Below are 15185 nucleotides of genomic sequence, written 5' to 3' on the forward strand. Positions count from 1 at the left end.
ACCATAGGCCTCAGCCCTCCAGTCGCTTCACCTTCTGCTTGACTTGAAGAAGTATTCTCTTTCACCTCAAGAAAGAATTCTGGGATTTGGGGGTTCAGTCTTGGCAATGTACTTTTAGAATACAGGAGGGGTTAGAAGTTGCTATGCTTTTAGAAATGAGGGAATACCTGATGTATTTCTACATAAAATTTTCTGAGCTGGTCCTGCTTTTAGAATTTGTGTATTTGTGTGTTTTCCCTCATATCCTGAGTATCTCCAGAGTTCAGGGTGTAGGCAGTCACTTTGGTCTCTGTGTCTTTCTAATACTGGTCATCCAAATAGTGTAAACCGTAATAAATGAGACTGGTGGTTTCTAGCAAGCCGTAGCTTCAGTCTAGCACTTTGAATGCATAACATGAACAATCTTAGGCAGTTCAGAAATTGCATAGGCTCTTGGATGGGCTTCCTTTCTACCAGATGGAGGACGCATCTTTGCTTCCCTCTTTGTCCTGCATCTCTTACCCCATGTGGTAAGTCGAAGAGGAGCAAACTGTAGGGGAAAAAATGTCCTCATTTTCATCTTCATTACCACTCGGATGTCTAAACCATCTGAATTAATTCCCTGCATGTGCAGGGCAGCCTCATATTTGACACAAGCAAGCACATTACATATATCCCATTAGATAAAACTGTCATCTTACTCAGTGCCTTTCCAATTCTCTGATCCCCTTCTCTATTTGTAAGCTGTTGTTTATTTAAGTTCCTAACATGTTTCAAGTGTGACACTTCTGCTTTTCCTCTGACTGCAATGCACTTTATAAGGCTTGTCACTATGTTGAAAGTCTTGACTGAAACCAGATCAAAAGTGATTAAAAATGGGGAATGTGAACACGTGTTGTTCTGATGATCTTCCCCTGACCTAGGTAAACATTAGCCTCGTTTAATTGCTAAGAAAGATCAAGAGAGGCCAAGATTGTGAGGAGCTACCTGGCAGTTTATTTGCAGGACAACTGTAGATTCTGGAGTTATACATTGTAATCCAGTGCTTATTTTGCTTATGTTACACGTCATCTCTGACTTTCTGTAATAATTACATGGTGCATGGAAAAACAAATAGCCGTTTGAGGTGCTTATAAGAAAACCATATTTAAAATCTTCCTAGCTTATAACCCAGGTGCCTGAAAGCTTAGTCAACTGGTTCTTTCAGGTAATAGCAGAATTACTGCGTGAGATGTGTCCCTGTTTGGTCATTGAAGATAAGGCCGTTCACTGCTCTACAGCTTTGTACCTGTCTTCAGAATTTCAGTAACCTGTAAAATCAGGCTACTCAGTAGCTTTTGGTACAGTTGTAATTGGATGTGTCAGGGATCTTTTAGAGAATAGATCAAAGTTTAGGTATTTATAAATGCAAGAGGAAGATAAGAATTGTTCTGTCAGCTTTTTTAGCTCATCAGAGGGGTTTCGCATACTCGTCAGCACTGGCCCACGCGAGCTGCTGAAAGAAGTTTTCAGAGTCACTGAGGAGGACAACTATGAAACAAAACTCCATTAGAAATTATTGGGAATTGGAATCACTCTCTGTCCAGTCCTTTGTTGCTATCTTTTTGTTAGAGCAATGATATGTTGCTGGGTTGTGTGATTAGGATATGTAACAGGAAACAAATATACAGCAATGTATCAGAACTGCTCAGAAACCCATGGTTATAAACTTAAACCAAAAGGGTTTTGTTTTGTTTAACTTCTAGGAGTGAGATGTTTTTATTTAACTTATGTAAAGATAGTAAAAAAACCTTTAATAAGAAACTATATTTAAGGAAGTTAAATATTTTCTGGATATGTTTGTAAATATGTGGGATTTGTGGATGAGGTTTAAAAAAAAAACAAACAAAACCAACAAAACCCCAAAACACAATGAACACATAATTAAAGAAATAACATAAATACACAACAGTTGAAGCACTGTACTACTCCGTGTCTGTTAGCATATGTGGATTTGCCCCCCAACCTGAGGCTCTTAATATCACAAGTAAGAAAAACCTTTAAAGACAGAAACTGTTACCAGATATTGATTGCTGTGTCTGGGTCAGTTCCTGGGTGTGCATTGTGTGGGGTGAGAGTGGTCCTGCATTGCTTGCCATTTCCTTGTAAAAGCTGTTTGACATGCTAAGAGGGAATTTGTAACTCCCTAAAAACCGTGATAATAGAATTAACTGAAAAGGATCATTTACAAAGCCAATCTTTTTAAGTAGGCAGAATATGCTCTTGGTGTCAAGTTATACTATATTTCTTAATATGCATCCAGTAGAATAACTTTTTTAAAGATTTACCATTTTCTGCATTTAGAAACATCCAGAGTCTGGGTAAGAGAAGAGAAGGAAGTACGTATTTTTAAGATGACTAGTTCTGTTGCACGCTGTCTCCTTTTTGCTGTACTTTTCTTTTAAATTAGTGGAGCTATTCTCCTTCCAGCCTCCCGGCCATGGATTTCAATTAGGAAACTACAGTCTCTAAATATGTCTAATTTTGTGTTAGTTGAAAGAATAACTTACTATGAGATTCTCCCTAGAGTGCTTGAAACCCATCATACTTCATGGAAAAGTGAATTATGGGAATTATTCCTGACTCTCCAGGCAGAGCACCTAAAGTTGTAGGGCTAGGACACTACTTCTAAAATGTATTTTCGGAAACAATGACAATAAAAGCATTGAGTGCTGTAGTGCCAAGGCAGAAACTTTTACATGAAGCTTTTACTGTTGTTTTGTCAAATTTTTGTGTGCTCTATGTTCCTTCATTTACCGAACAGTGTACTTTGCTTGCTAACTTCTAAACTGTGCCGTTCTCAGTCAGTACTCGGGGAATACAGGAGTTCCTGCTCCTCTATCGGTTTTGCGTTTGTTTGCTTTCCTCCAATATGATTTTTCTCATAAATTTACATATATATATATATATATATTTTAAGTATCTTTCCTGTAATGTACTTGGGTTTTTCACACTTCTTTTCTGGCTTTTAACCTAGGTTTTGGTGGGTGCTTTGGGTTTTTTCCTCCCTCTGCCTTTTAGCACAGGTATGAATGCAGCCAGGAGCCTGTGATGCTGCTCTGCTCCTACGTGAGCTGCCCGGTGGCAACAGAACATGGGCACCTGCAGCCCCAGATGCAGCTGGGCAGGTGGCACACAAACCAGGAAGCCTGTCTCAGTAATAAACGCTCTAGGGCCAACTAGTTAGGCGCTTTAAGAGAAACAGAAAATGTGAAAAATGAACAGCAGTGCTTTCATTTTCTCATTTTTTCTTCTTTTGCTTGATCAAATCTGCTCAGCTGCTCTAGGTGGGTCAAATCGCCTTTTGAGCATTCAGTCACCTTCAAGTCATGTTATGAAGCAATTCCCACAAAGCTTGTCTGTTTTATATAGTCTTATCAGTTAATCTAAGAAGAAATCATGTTTCTCCCCACAATCTCACTTACACCCTTACAGTGTCAAATTTAGAATAATAATAATGATGCTATTCCTGACTCTTCGCTTGCATACAGCTACTTCCAGGGCACATCTGATAACAAGGTGTTGCATTAGGTAACATTATGATGCAGGAGAGTCTCAGCTTGCACAAGTAGTCAAAAGAATTTGCTGTCCTGAAGTAGTGTAAATTTGCAATTTAGCAGCCTGTTTCAAGGTGCATTGAATTATTGCATTTCTTTTCACTGTTTTTAGTGGATTTTGTAATGAGGCTATTATGAAACCGCGTTTTCCACTAGAACAGGAACAGACATATAGGCATATCTTCATTAAGCAAAGTAATAATTACAGCAGTTCTGATTGCTGCAATGCTGTAATTAACTCCTTGCAAGAATAAGGGAGACGGTAATTTTGGCATGTTCATGCAGCAGCATTGTTTTCTGCACAACCGTTCAGTCACAGTCCCAAACTTGGTGTTTTCTGGCATTTTCGTGCATCCTGTCATCTCAACACGAGCTTCATAAAATTCCTTGCTGTGATTCCTTGCATTAATGTTAGTAGAGTAAATGTAACTTTCATTGAATCTCTGTAGCAAAGCATTTTTGTTGTGAGTCATAAGGATGTTACACAGTTTTATACTAAAGTAACATGAATAGAGAATTCCAGGAGCTATAGTAAAAGTTGAAGAATTTTAGTCCTCAGCTGTTTTTTCGGTTACTGTTCTTGGAGGAAATAATAATAAACACTGTACAAAGTACTGTAATACATATCTATAGTTTTTTTATTTACTGCAAATTCTCTTAGTTCTGCCAGATCCTTCAGGTTTTGTACCAGGCACTTTTATACCAGGCTGATTCCAAAGTATGGGCTCATGAAGAAAAGTGGATATTCTCCACCTAAAGATTCAGACCCAAGAGAGAAGTTGTCCAAACATTGATGAGCTGAATTTGAGAGCAGCAGAATTTATAGCTGAGTTTTACTGTCTTTATACATTGCAGTCTCAATTAATTTGACATAAGTGGGTTTGGATTGATTCAGATCGATCTCGTCCTCACTCTTACTGAAACTTGGTTTATTTACACATTTAAAAAAAAAAAAACACAGTGCAACTGCCTAGGTGATTAAATATACTTTCAGGAGATTTATTTTCTAACAAATGCTGACTTTATGGTAAAATCATATCTTCACTTTAATATAATGACAAGGAGCACTTTGAGCCTCACACATTAAGACTGAGGTGTCCATTGTAATGACCCAGCCTTTGACTTTTCATCATTACTGTATCTCATTGACTAGGTGTCCACAGTTGTTACTATATCCTCCTCTAAGAGTCTTTCCACAGGCAGAGACTAGCCATTGTGTTTGATGGGACCCGCTATCTTCAAACAACTCAATTTTCCAACAATTCCGGTTAGGGTGAGGTTGAAGGAGGAAAGGTAACAATGCTTCTGTTACAGCAGCTGCTGTTGTTGCAGATGTGGAGATAGGAAGTACTATTTTAATCCAGGCAAGTAGCTCCTGGGTCTTTTTTATTTTTACTTAAGTAGCACTATTGCTACTTTCACTTGAGAGCCTTCTCCTTTATTTGTTAGTTACTCCATCTCTACTTCTGTGGTTAGAAAGAATGAGGGCTAACATACTCCCTCCAGCTTCTGGGAGCTCCGTGCAGTTTGAGGAAACTTGCCCTCCCAGCCCTGTTCTGAATCTGTGGAAATTCACAGCTGGGTAACTGAAACTTTTGAGCTGCTCACCTTATCAGCTCCATCTTCTCCACATCACTTCTGCTGCCCTCTTGCAAATTTCCCTGTCAGCACAGTGTAGGCAAGAGATCTTTCTGCCTGATGTTGTTTTCCTTACAGCATAGGAAAAAAACCAGATCCTGCTATAGGAATGAATATTCTTTGTGATTTCTTTCTTTTTATGGTAGGGTTTGTGTTCAATCCTGCTGCTCCTATGCCGGCTGATCCTTAGTGCTTGAAGCAATAGGTAGTAAATACTACCATCAGTAACAGTTGGTCTCAATGCCTGCCTTTTAAGTCTCTAAAAAGAAAACAGGGCTGAGGGGGTGAAAAAATCAAGTAGTTCCACTGTGTGAAAACAAAAATGGCCTCTTGCTTTTAAGGATCTTTAGAGCTGTTAATGTGGTATCGAAGCTAAGAGCCAGTGAAGTCATACTGTAAAAGTTCAGATTCCTGCACAAGCTGTTAGATCTCATTTCTGCAACAGATTTACTGTTGACATTCCAGAAGATAGTTTTTCTTCCCATAATTAAGAATTAGGAGTACAAAGAGATGACTAAAGCAAAAACCACTTGTCTTATGCAAAGTTAGCTCTGAGGGTACTCTTCAACTGAACTAATGTAATTCTAGTCTGCTTTATAAAAGACCAGTCCCTCTGTAAGTGTTTCAGGGAAGTCTGGAAGAGGAGAGTCACAAGAGTAATGAAAAGTAAGGTCATAGAAAAGATTGAATGTTCTTGTGAATCTGCACTGCAACCCCCTACGTTTCTTTGTTCATCCCTGTAGCCGTGTTTGTATTGGACTGTGTCCCCAATATGTGTGTATTCACAAACTTTTGTTTATGGTGCCTGTAAATACTTCTCTTTCAATGTATTCAGGGCTACGACTGTTCGTTACAAAGGCCGAAACCTTCGAATCAAAGCTCCGATGTGCAGGGCTTTGAAGAAACTCTGTGATCCAGATGGTAAGTAAGAGACACTGGAATGTGAAAGGGTTTTAACAGGTGGTCAGAAGAATATGAGAGAGCGTGGCCTGTTTTGGTGTGTACATTACTGGCAGGGGAATTTGTGCTATTTCACATTTGTGTTGGGCACAGATACTTTTTTTTTTTTTCCCCTTCCTTGCCCCTCAATAAGTAGAATCAGTGCAGTTTGAAAGTCTGAAATCCTGTACTTGTTCAAAGTTTCCAGCCACACTGCTTGCTCAGCTGGAAGCTCCAGTACCACTGCAGTGTCTAAGGAAAAAAACAAACAGTGGAACAGGAGGTAATCTAAGGAAGCAGGCTCCGCTTGCAAAACTGAGCTGCTTAAGTTGTCTGGAGGTGATGCTGATGTTTGTGATGCTTTTTTCTCATGTACCTGAGCATATAGTGTTCTGACTGAGTTGTCCTTGCTTTGACCCACGCCCTTTGTGCTTCATCTCCCTTCAGGCGTTAGTGATGAAGAGGACCAGAAGCCAGTACGTCTTCCTCTCAAGGTTCCTGTGGAGCTGCAGCCACGAAATAACCATGCATGGGCTCGGGTACAGAGTCTTGCCCAGAATCCACGGCTTAGGTAACAAAGAACTGATTGTGGTGCTCAGAATAGAGTAGGGAAATACGAGTAGCATTCAGGCATCTTCCTTTCTCTTCAGGGTTCTCTTGGCCAGTGGGGCAGTTCATCTTCGATAATGCAGTTTGCCTAAATGTGCTTATTCTGAAGGCTTTGTCCAACCAGAGTACGTAATCATTGTAAACATGATGTCAGACTTGAAAAGTAGATTACCATTGTTCAATATATCTTTCAATTTGAGTAATGATCTAAGCTATTAGAGTTGGAGATGACTGTACTGTGTGCTGCTTACACCCAGTTAGTTGTCAGAGCAGGGTGCAAGTAAAATGGAGGTATGCAGCATGAGTTCGACCAAAATTCGTGTCAAATGTGTACCCTGAGACAGAGGCACAGGGGAGGGAAGTAAAACAAGAGTCAGGGTTGTCTGCCAGCAAGATTCTGAATGTGTCAGCTGCAACCCAGTGATACTAGCAGAAAGGAAGGTATTTGTAGTTTGATCTCCCTGTAAAACTTAGCTGGTGCTGCTGTTTCAGTATCAGCAATGGCTGTTCATCCTTGTACTTGCATCTAGCCCAGAACTTGGGGCAGGAAATGGAAGGCCTCTGTGTTAGTGATTGTTCTTTCAAATAGAGTACTTCAGTATAATGACCAAAGATCATGCACAGAGGAGAATGACAATTTTTAGCATTAGGTTTATTTTGTGAAATGCTTTGAGAGCAAAAAGTAAATGTTTAGGGGTTTTGGTGTGCGTTTTTTCTTTATTTCGTCATGTGGTAGTTCTGTGCCTTGCCTGCACTTTTGCATTTTAGCTAAATCTTGCCATCTTTTCCTATCATCTTCTTCCATCTGGAGAAACTAGTATCTTGAGTCGTGGCAATCAGATTTATCTGATAAGCTTTTAGATCTTTCTTAATTGTGAGTTACCTAGATTTTAAAGTTGTGAGTTAACATATATTCTTGTTTTTTCTTGTTTTTTCTTTTTTTTTGTCTTAGAGCTTGGGAGTTCTAGGTGTGTTCTCTGTGCTTGTATTGCAGAATGACAGTTTCTTCCCTTAATTCCAATTCTAGCATCCAGGCTGTGATTTGAACTTCTGCTGACAATTTTTCTCTGTTTCCTTACTTTGTTTATCTTTCATACAGGATGATTGTGGAGTTACATCGGAAGGTCTCCAGCCTCATTGAGTTCCTGAAGCAGAAGTGGGCTCTCCATGAAGTGCGTATTGTATCCTTTTTCCACATAGTCTGTTCTGTATGCTGTGTTTGGGGAACAATTCCTTTCCTATTCTAAGTTCATTTTTGCATTGGAAATGTGATTCTACCTCATAAATTTACCAGCCCATGCTTAGTAAAGGCAGAGGTCAGTATCTCAGCATCACTAATGGAGCCTTTTGTGGGAAATCCCATAATATTCCACTTTTACCTCAGCTAATCTCTACTATGATCCTCTGAAAAGCTAGTTAGTAAAAAGTGAAGCTCCCTGCCTTTATTTAATTTCCTTAAACAGTGAGCTTAGTCTGTTTCCTTATACATGGCTGGCCACCACAGAAGCCTGCTTAATAATTGACAACTTTGTTTCTAGCTTCAGCGGAGAGATTAAGGACACATCTTTCCACTTGCTTTATGCAGCTTCACCAAATGAAGGCTTAACCTTCTTGTCTAGATGGCTGCTGCTGCCTGTTCTGTGTCTACTCGCTGGCTGAATTATACAGCAGTAGAGAGATCCCTGCCTCTGAGCTTTGATCCGTGAAGTAGAAGGATTTGTGAGTTAACAGCCATTCTGTTCTCCTGTTGACTGGTTTGCTCAATCCTGTTCTTCGTTCTTTAATTCAGGCTTTTCTTTTTAATTAGTGAGCCTGGAAGAAGTAGCAGCATAGCACTTGAAACTTAGAAGGATGTCAAAACATGTAAGGTGGGGGCTACCGTGCAGAAAGGGGAGTCTGTTTTGCTATGCAGTGATGTTGGGTTTTTTGCTTGGTTTTGTTGGGGTTTCTTGACTGGGTTTTTTGTTTTTACAATTACAGTGGTGTGGGAAGCAGAGAAAAGTAACTTTGTCTAGAACAGAGACTTAGTCTGTGCTTGCAGTAGATCTTCTGTGTCATCCTTAGCACCACAAAGGGACTTAATTTCTGATCATAGAGTCTTTATATCAGTGCTGAACAGAGAACGTGTCCTTGATCCGCTACTTTTTTTTTTTTTAAACTTGCAAAACAGGCTCCCAGGTGCTTGTTTGGAAGACACAGTCATCTGTTATATTCCTTGACACATCTATTTTAGCGTAAAACACTAGAAGAACGGCAGCTTCAAGACTCCAGAGACACAGAAACAAGAGGCAGCTTCTCAGAGGAGAAAGTGATGCTCCATCTCTTTCCAGGAGAGAACTGTACGCTCACTCCGCTGCCTGGGGTAGCCAGAGTGGTCCACTCCAAGGCTTTCTGCACTGTGCATTGGCAGGAAACTGGCAAATGCAAACAGAACACGAAAGATGCTCACTTACTACCCCCTGCGCAAATCCTGGGCATACAGAGTGGCCAGGGGACAGCTAGGGGACAGCTAAAATACACACGGGGAACAGAAAGTAAGGGTGTTGGGAAGGCAGAGAGCACTACAGAGTCAAGCAGGACCCCTCAGCCCACAGCTGAAGTTTCTGCAAGCACTGAAGATGGTGCCCCAGAGGCTGGCCTGGTGGAAGGAGCAGCTTCAAATCTTGGCGTCACTAATTCTCTCCAAAAACTGCCTTCTGGACTTCAAGATCCAGGAGGGAATCATGAAAAGCTGAGCTCAGTGACCTTCTGTGTGGAGGGCAGGGAGGCCCTGGCTGGTGACCAAGCAACTGTGCTACCATTGTGCAGCACAGCTTGTGCTTGCAGCAAGATCCCTGATGTGGAGGAGTTGTCTCTGCTCGATCCATTCCCAAGGTACATGAAGTCCTGTCACGACCTGATCGTCCCAGAGAAATGTTCTTGCACAGACAAGCTGCACGGGAAAGACTCCACTCCAGCAGCTGGTGATGCTTCTCCTGTGGCTTTTCCAAGCAGCAGAAGCACAGAGACATCTGACTCCTATTTACAGCTACAGAGAGGTGGTGTGGCGTCACCTGGCAGTGGCCCATCCAGATCTGAGTCTCAGGCTAGCCACAGCCAGGGCCAGCAGCTCGATGCTTGTACCAAGGATATAACAGATGCAGTAATGGAGGAATCTCAAGAGAAGCTAGGCTCCTCATTTCCACCTCAGGGACAATCTAGTACAAAGTCTCTCAAGGATGACCCAAGCCGGCTCTCTCAACAGGTTAGAGAAGAAGGATGGAGTCTACGAACTTCTGAGAGCCTTACGCTGGCTGAAGTCTACCTCATGATGGGCAAACCGAACAAGTTGCAGCTAGAATATGACTGGTTGGCTGTCTTGGAGCCAGAAACCCAGGATGTGAGGGAGCAAACATCTGAGTCAGGTGCTGTTCCTGCATGTACGACCTTTCACAAGCAGAGACTCCTAAATTGCCTTCTAAAACTCATCTCTACTGAAGTCAATCCCAAACCAGTAAGTAGCTCTTGTTTGTGCTTCAGATGCTAAGGTCTTATTTGATCTGGGGAATAACTGCCCAGTCCTGTTCTCACAGCAAATCGATGACCAGCCTTGTCAAGATCTTGGAGGTTCCTGTGTTTTAAAAAAAACCAAAACCCAAAAAAACTAAAAACAACCCCCCCAGAAACATTCCCAACACAGTCTGGCTTGCTGTTCCCCCTCAGCGTACTGCATTTGCTTTTTACACTACCGTTTGTGTTTCGCCGTGAGTCTCAGTGGTATTAGAGTGAACGTTTAATCTCACTACTGAAAACAGTCATGAGGTGAGGTTGGGTACGAGCCTTCTGTTCTCTCTCAGGTTCATAGAACCATAGAACAGCCCAGGTTGGAAGGGACCTTGGAAGATCATCTGGGCCAACCTTCTGTGGGAAATGGAGCCTAGATGAGATAACATTCCACATGAAAACTGCAACCCTTAATTTCCAATGCTTATGTAGTTCAAGTTGCACCAAGTGTAATTGTGAAAAGAATGTATTTCTTTGGGGTAGCATAGCCAACATAACTATGCCTGCCACAATGATTTTTGTAAAGTTCCCAGTGTCTAGGATAGTTATTTAATAGACCCAGAAAAACGTCCTCTTCCTTAGGCATACAGCTGGGAGTGCTTTCCTTCTTGCACCCTGTAACCGATGTTTAAGATCTGTCCCCACGAGCAGCCGTTTCCACCTGGTGCAACCAGTTGAAACTTAGTAAAACATCCTTTTAAAGACCAAAAGACATGGAAGTCAATAGGTTTGACTGAATTCCTGTGATGGAGATATGATGAGTTAAAGATACCATTTGCATCGTATTCCATCATAGGATGCAAATGTAGCACTGTTCCCAAACACACGGAGTTCTTTGATCTTTCTTTGTAGGTGCAGACTTAGGCTGCCCTGAAGCTTCCCTCCCTCCCCTGAAGCTCCTTTTGAGCTTCATTTTATAGACATAGAATGTAGGATTTTACAAGTTTAAACCATTTTTGCTCAGATATGGCTCCAGATATAGACTTTGTTTAAACTGTAAAGGCTTTTGGTCTGATGTCTCACAGATTTGTGACAATGTCTCCCCGTTTGGCATTTACTTTTGCTTCTGGTGACACATGTGACAGCCAGAGATGACACAGTTAAACAATCACAAGCTAGAAAGAAGGACATCTCCTTAGACTTGGGGAGACAGGGATAAAAAGGGGGGGGAGGGCGGAGGAGGGAGAATCCAGCAGTTACTATTTGCAAGTGTTTTCCTGTCAATCTAGCACTCTCAGTGTCTTAATCAAAGTAGCATAGTGCTCCTGAAAAATAGTGGAGCTCTTTTAGATACATGCTGTATCGTACATTGCAATAAAAAAGAAATAACATAACCTTTTCTTCTATTTGCCAAATACCACTTTATCCACGCTGTGTTTCAGAAGAAGTGGTACTGTTCTTGCGGCAGTGAATGTCACAGGACTGATACATGTTCAAGAGGCGAGGATGATATTTGCTGCCTAATTGAGAATCCTGTAGATTTCCTTAAAGTTTTGTCAATTAACTGCTCTGTGTTTCATCAAATAATAACAGGAGCCATAACATTTTTGCCCCAAGGTGTTCTAACAGAGGAAGGATTGATTGTCTAGATATCTGTTACTTTCTCAGCATAATGTGTAGCAAAGGCGAAATGGCCAACTGTGCTGTGGTTCATTCTTTTAAACCAAGATTATCAGTGTAAGACTAACTGTAGCAAAATGCATTGCAGTCAAGTGTGGGTAGTAGTTTTAAGCCTGTTGTTGCACACACATCCTTAGAAAGGGAGTATTTTCTTGAAAAGCATTTAAATGACTTAATGAGATAACTGGATAGGCCTGGAAAAGTCATGTGTCTCTTGGTTATTGCTGTTTTACAGAATGAAATTGGAGAAGGGATGGTCTAACTATTGGTCTCTACTTGTTCAGAATTAAGAGCAAAATATGTTTGTCCACATATACTTCCAACCAGAGGAGCCCTCTAGATTGTTAGAGTTAATGAAAAGTAGTTTTGCGTTGTATTAAAACCAACACTTTTTATGTTACTATGACAGATCTGTGTGTTTACCTTGTTTCTTTTTTTTTTTCTTTTTATCTGGGGGTGGTCCAGCACACTGTGTGAAGCTTGTTGAGTGTTAACCCAATTGTAACTTAAATTAATTATATTGAACCAATGACATTTAACACTGCTAAATGCATAGGAAGGGAATTTCAGCTGCCTACCACAGACCCACGCAGAGGTATTGGCTAAAGTCCTTAAGGATACTGTAGTATGTCAGATTTTTTTTTTTTAAGCTTTCTAAGTAGGATGAGTTTAAGAATTTAGCTGTTGTAACGGTACACAATATTTGTTTAATGTGTGTGCATTTTTAGATGCCCGAGATGAGCTCCGTTGCCACATCCCCAATAAAGCCTGCTCAAGAGGAGCAGTCACTGACTCCTCCAGGGAAGGTGATTGCCATCAGCACCAGGAGCCCAGGTTGTGCACGAAATCAGTCTGCCCTTCGCAACAACAAGCCTTTCTCTGCTGGTGCTGCTTCCAGCTCTTCAGGTGAGTATTCATAAAAATCCATGGCAAGAGATCACACTGTTAGTACCTTGTACCATGATGAGTACGTATAACGCTGGGAGAATGAGTGTTCTTGCTCTTACAAACGTAACTGCTCAGGAACGTTAGTATGTGTTAGAGTTGTCCTAAATTCAGTACTACTTCAAATCATGAAAAACAATGCATGTCAGTAATCCAGTTTACAGTCCAGAAGTCTCAGGAGTCACTCTTGCTGAAGATGAACTGGTTAGGAGCTTACACAGGATGTGGGATCTCAAGAGAGTGAAGGCTTACAGGGTGAGAGGGTAAATATGTGGTGTAAAATTTGTTGATGAAATAATTGCTGACAATTTTTTGTGCCATTCTGCCATTATAAAATACAGAATGACTATGAATTCCCTTTTAATAGAAGGTGAGCCCTAGCCTTGAAGTTCCAAGAATTTCAGTTCTATGCCTCAGTATAGTTGGATTTGCCAGCAAATGTTTTGGGACTTTAGAGTCTGTGGAGGTGGCAGGGTTATTGAGAACAGCTGTGATTCTGATGCTGTCCTGTTCACACCTGTGACATGAGAAGCAATGGACCGTGAGCAATTTGATGCCGTAAAACATACTCAGTACTCTGTGTGGTTTTCATTTTTAAATGGTATTATAGCAATTTCATCTTTGTCTAAAGCATCGTTGTACTTACTTGCAGACAAGGACATACTTAAATATCTAGTAAAAAGCCAATAATTTAATAGATCAAACAGGTAAATTGTTACATTTCAGTGAGATACACGGGCTTGAAAGACATCTCTTTTTAAATCGGACTTGCACGAAGAATCAAACTTACTTAGTTTGTGACATTCATTTTTGTGAGATTGTACTTTATGCTTCCCTAGTGCCTTGAAAATCCTTTCTGAAGCATTTTAAGTAAGGGTCAGGATATCTGCTGAGGATACCAGACAGAAGCAGCAAGAAGGTAACAATACTTCATGTCTGATCCCCTAGAAACAGACACCTGTTTGGTTTACACAGAGCTTCCTCAGTTCAAAAACAAATATAATTGTCCATGTTAGCCTTTGATTTGCATCACTGACTTTCAAGTAGGGTTGTGTAGCACTAGGGTTTAACATATCAGGGTTTAACGTATTAAGATGAAGCACATAGCCTTTAGTGCAAAGTCAGGAAGTGAAAAATACAGACTGTGTGTTCCTGCTTTTTTTGTACAGGCCCAAAGATAGCCATGTAGGCTGCAGCTGAGCTGTTTGGTTTGAACAGAGGAGCAGTAAAAGTGTGTTCAGTATAGCATTCTACCTGGCTAACTCATGTAGCTTCTTGGCAGCTCTGTCCAGGAAAGGCACTTGGCTTACCCTTGGGTGATGGCATTGCAGCATGTCAGACGGAGGATGTGCAAGCAAGTCTGATATCTTCGCCCCAAGTTGTGTTTTTTTAGTAGACAAACTGAATTCCTTTTATCAGCTCTGATAAGGGTGTTCTGGGTTTAAAATAGGACTGCTTGTGGTATGGATTGCAGCCTTTAGTATACAGTAATTATTAAGCCTCTTTGTATCCTCACATACAGCACTATTAAATAACTGCAGTAATTTGGCTGTCAGAAAGCAAACTGCTGGGTAACTTCTGGTGATGAGCCTTCCAGGTGTGTTCCCTCATGGACTTTGGTCCTGAGTCTGTCTAGATCCTAATTCCTGTTCAGTTTTCGTCTTTTGGGTATTTTTTTTTAATTAAAGATAAATTGATTTGGCCTTCTCAGTAGAAAATAAAGATTAGAAGATAGCCTGTGTCCACTTGAGAAGAACTGAAAACGTTGACAAACTGACAGCTCCACAAAAGCCACACAGCCAGCTGGGGAGACAAAAAAAGAGAATAAAAAGAATCATGCAAAGAGATTTAGAAAAAAGTAAAGCAACAGCTGTGGTGCAACATCACTTATAGTGCTTAAAATCACAGAATCACAGAATCTTCTAGGTTGGAAGGGACCTTAAAGATTATCTTGTCCAACCGTCAACCCAACTGACAAAAATAGACACCCACACAACAAACAAGGAGCATCATCACTAAACCATACCTCCCAGCACCACATCAACCCGTCTTTTGAACACCTCCAGGGATGGTGCCTCAACCACCTCCCTGGGCAGCCCATTCCAATGGCTGAGAACCCTTTCAGTGAAAAAAATTTTTCCTAATATCCAGCCTGAACCTCCCCTGGCGCAACTTGAGGCCATTTCCTCTTGTCCTGTCGCCTGTGACTTGAGAAAAGAGACCGATCCCTATCTCTCTACACCCTCCTTTCAGGGAGTTGGAGAGAGCAATAAGGTCTCCCCTCAGCCTCCTCTTCTCCAGGCTGAATAACCCCAG

The 15185-nt window shown here is 41.1% G+C and overlaps 1 protein-coding gene across 5 annotated transcripts in view; it reads left to right on the forward strand.

Annotated features, from left to right (window-relative positions):
* Positions 1-15185, forward strand: part of CRAMP1 (cramped chromatin regulator homolog 1) — a 53208-nt gene that overhangs the window by 19258 nt on the left and 18765 nt on the right. For all 5 annotated transcript variants that reach the window (XM_014958815.1, XM_014958814.1, XM_014958816.1 and 2 more), the window contains 5 exons: positions 6049-6134; positions 6600-6723; positions 7861-7942; positions 8995-10254; positions 12653-12830. In XM_014958815.1, coding sequence (XP_014814301.1) covers positions 6049-6134; positions 6600-6723; positions 7861-7942; positions 8995-10254; positions 12653-12830 — 1730 coding nt within the window. The remainder of the gene's footprint in view (positions 1-6048; positions 6135-6599; positions 6724-7860; positions 7943-8994; positions 10255-12652; positions 12831-15185) is intronic.

The sequence above is a fragment of the Calidris pugnax genome, unplaced genomic scaffold (assembly GCF_001431845.1).
Source record: "Calidris pugnax isolate Ruff unplaced genomic scaffold, ASM143184v1 scaffold244, whole genome shotgun sequence".
Taxonomy (NCBI): Eukaryota; Metazoa; Chordata; class Aves; order Charadriiformes; family Scolopacidae; genus Calidris; species Calidris pugnax.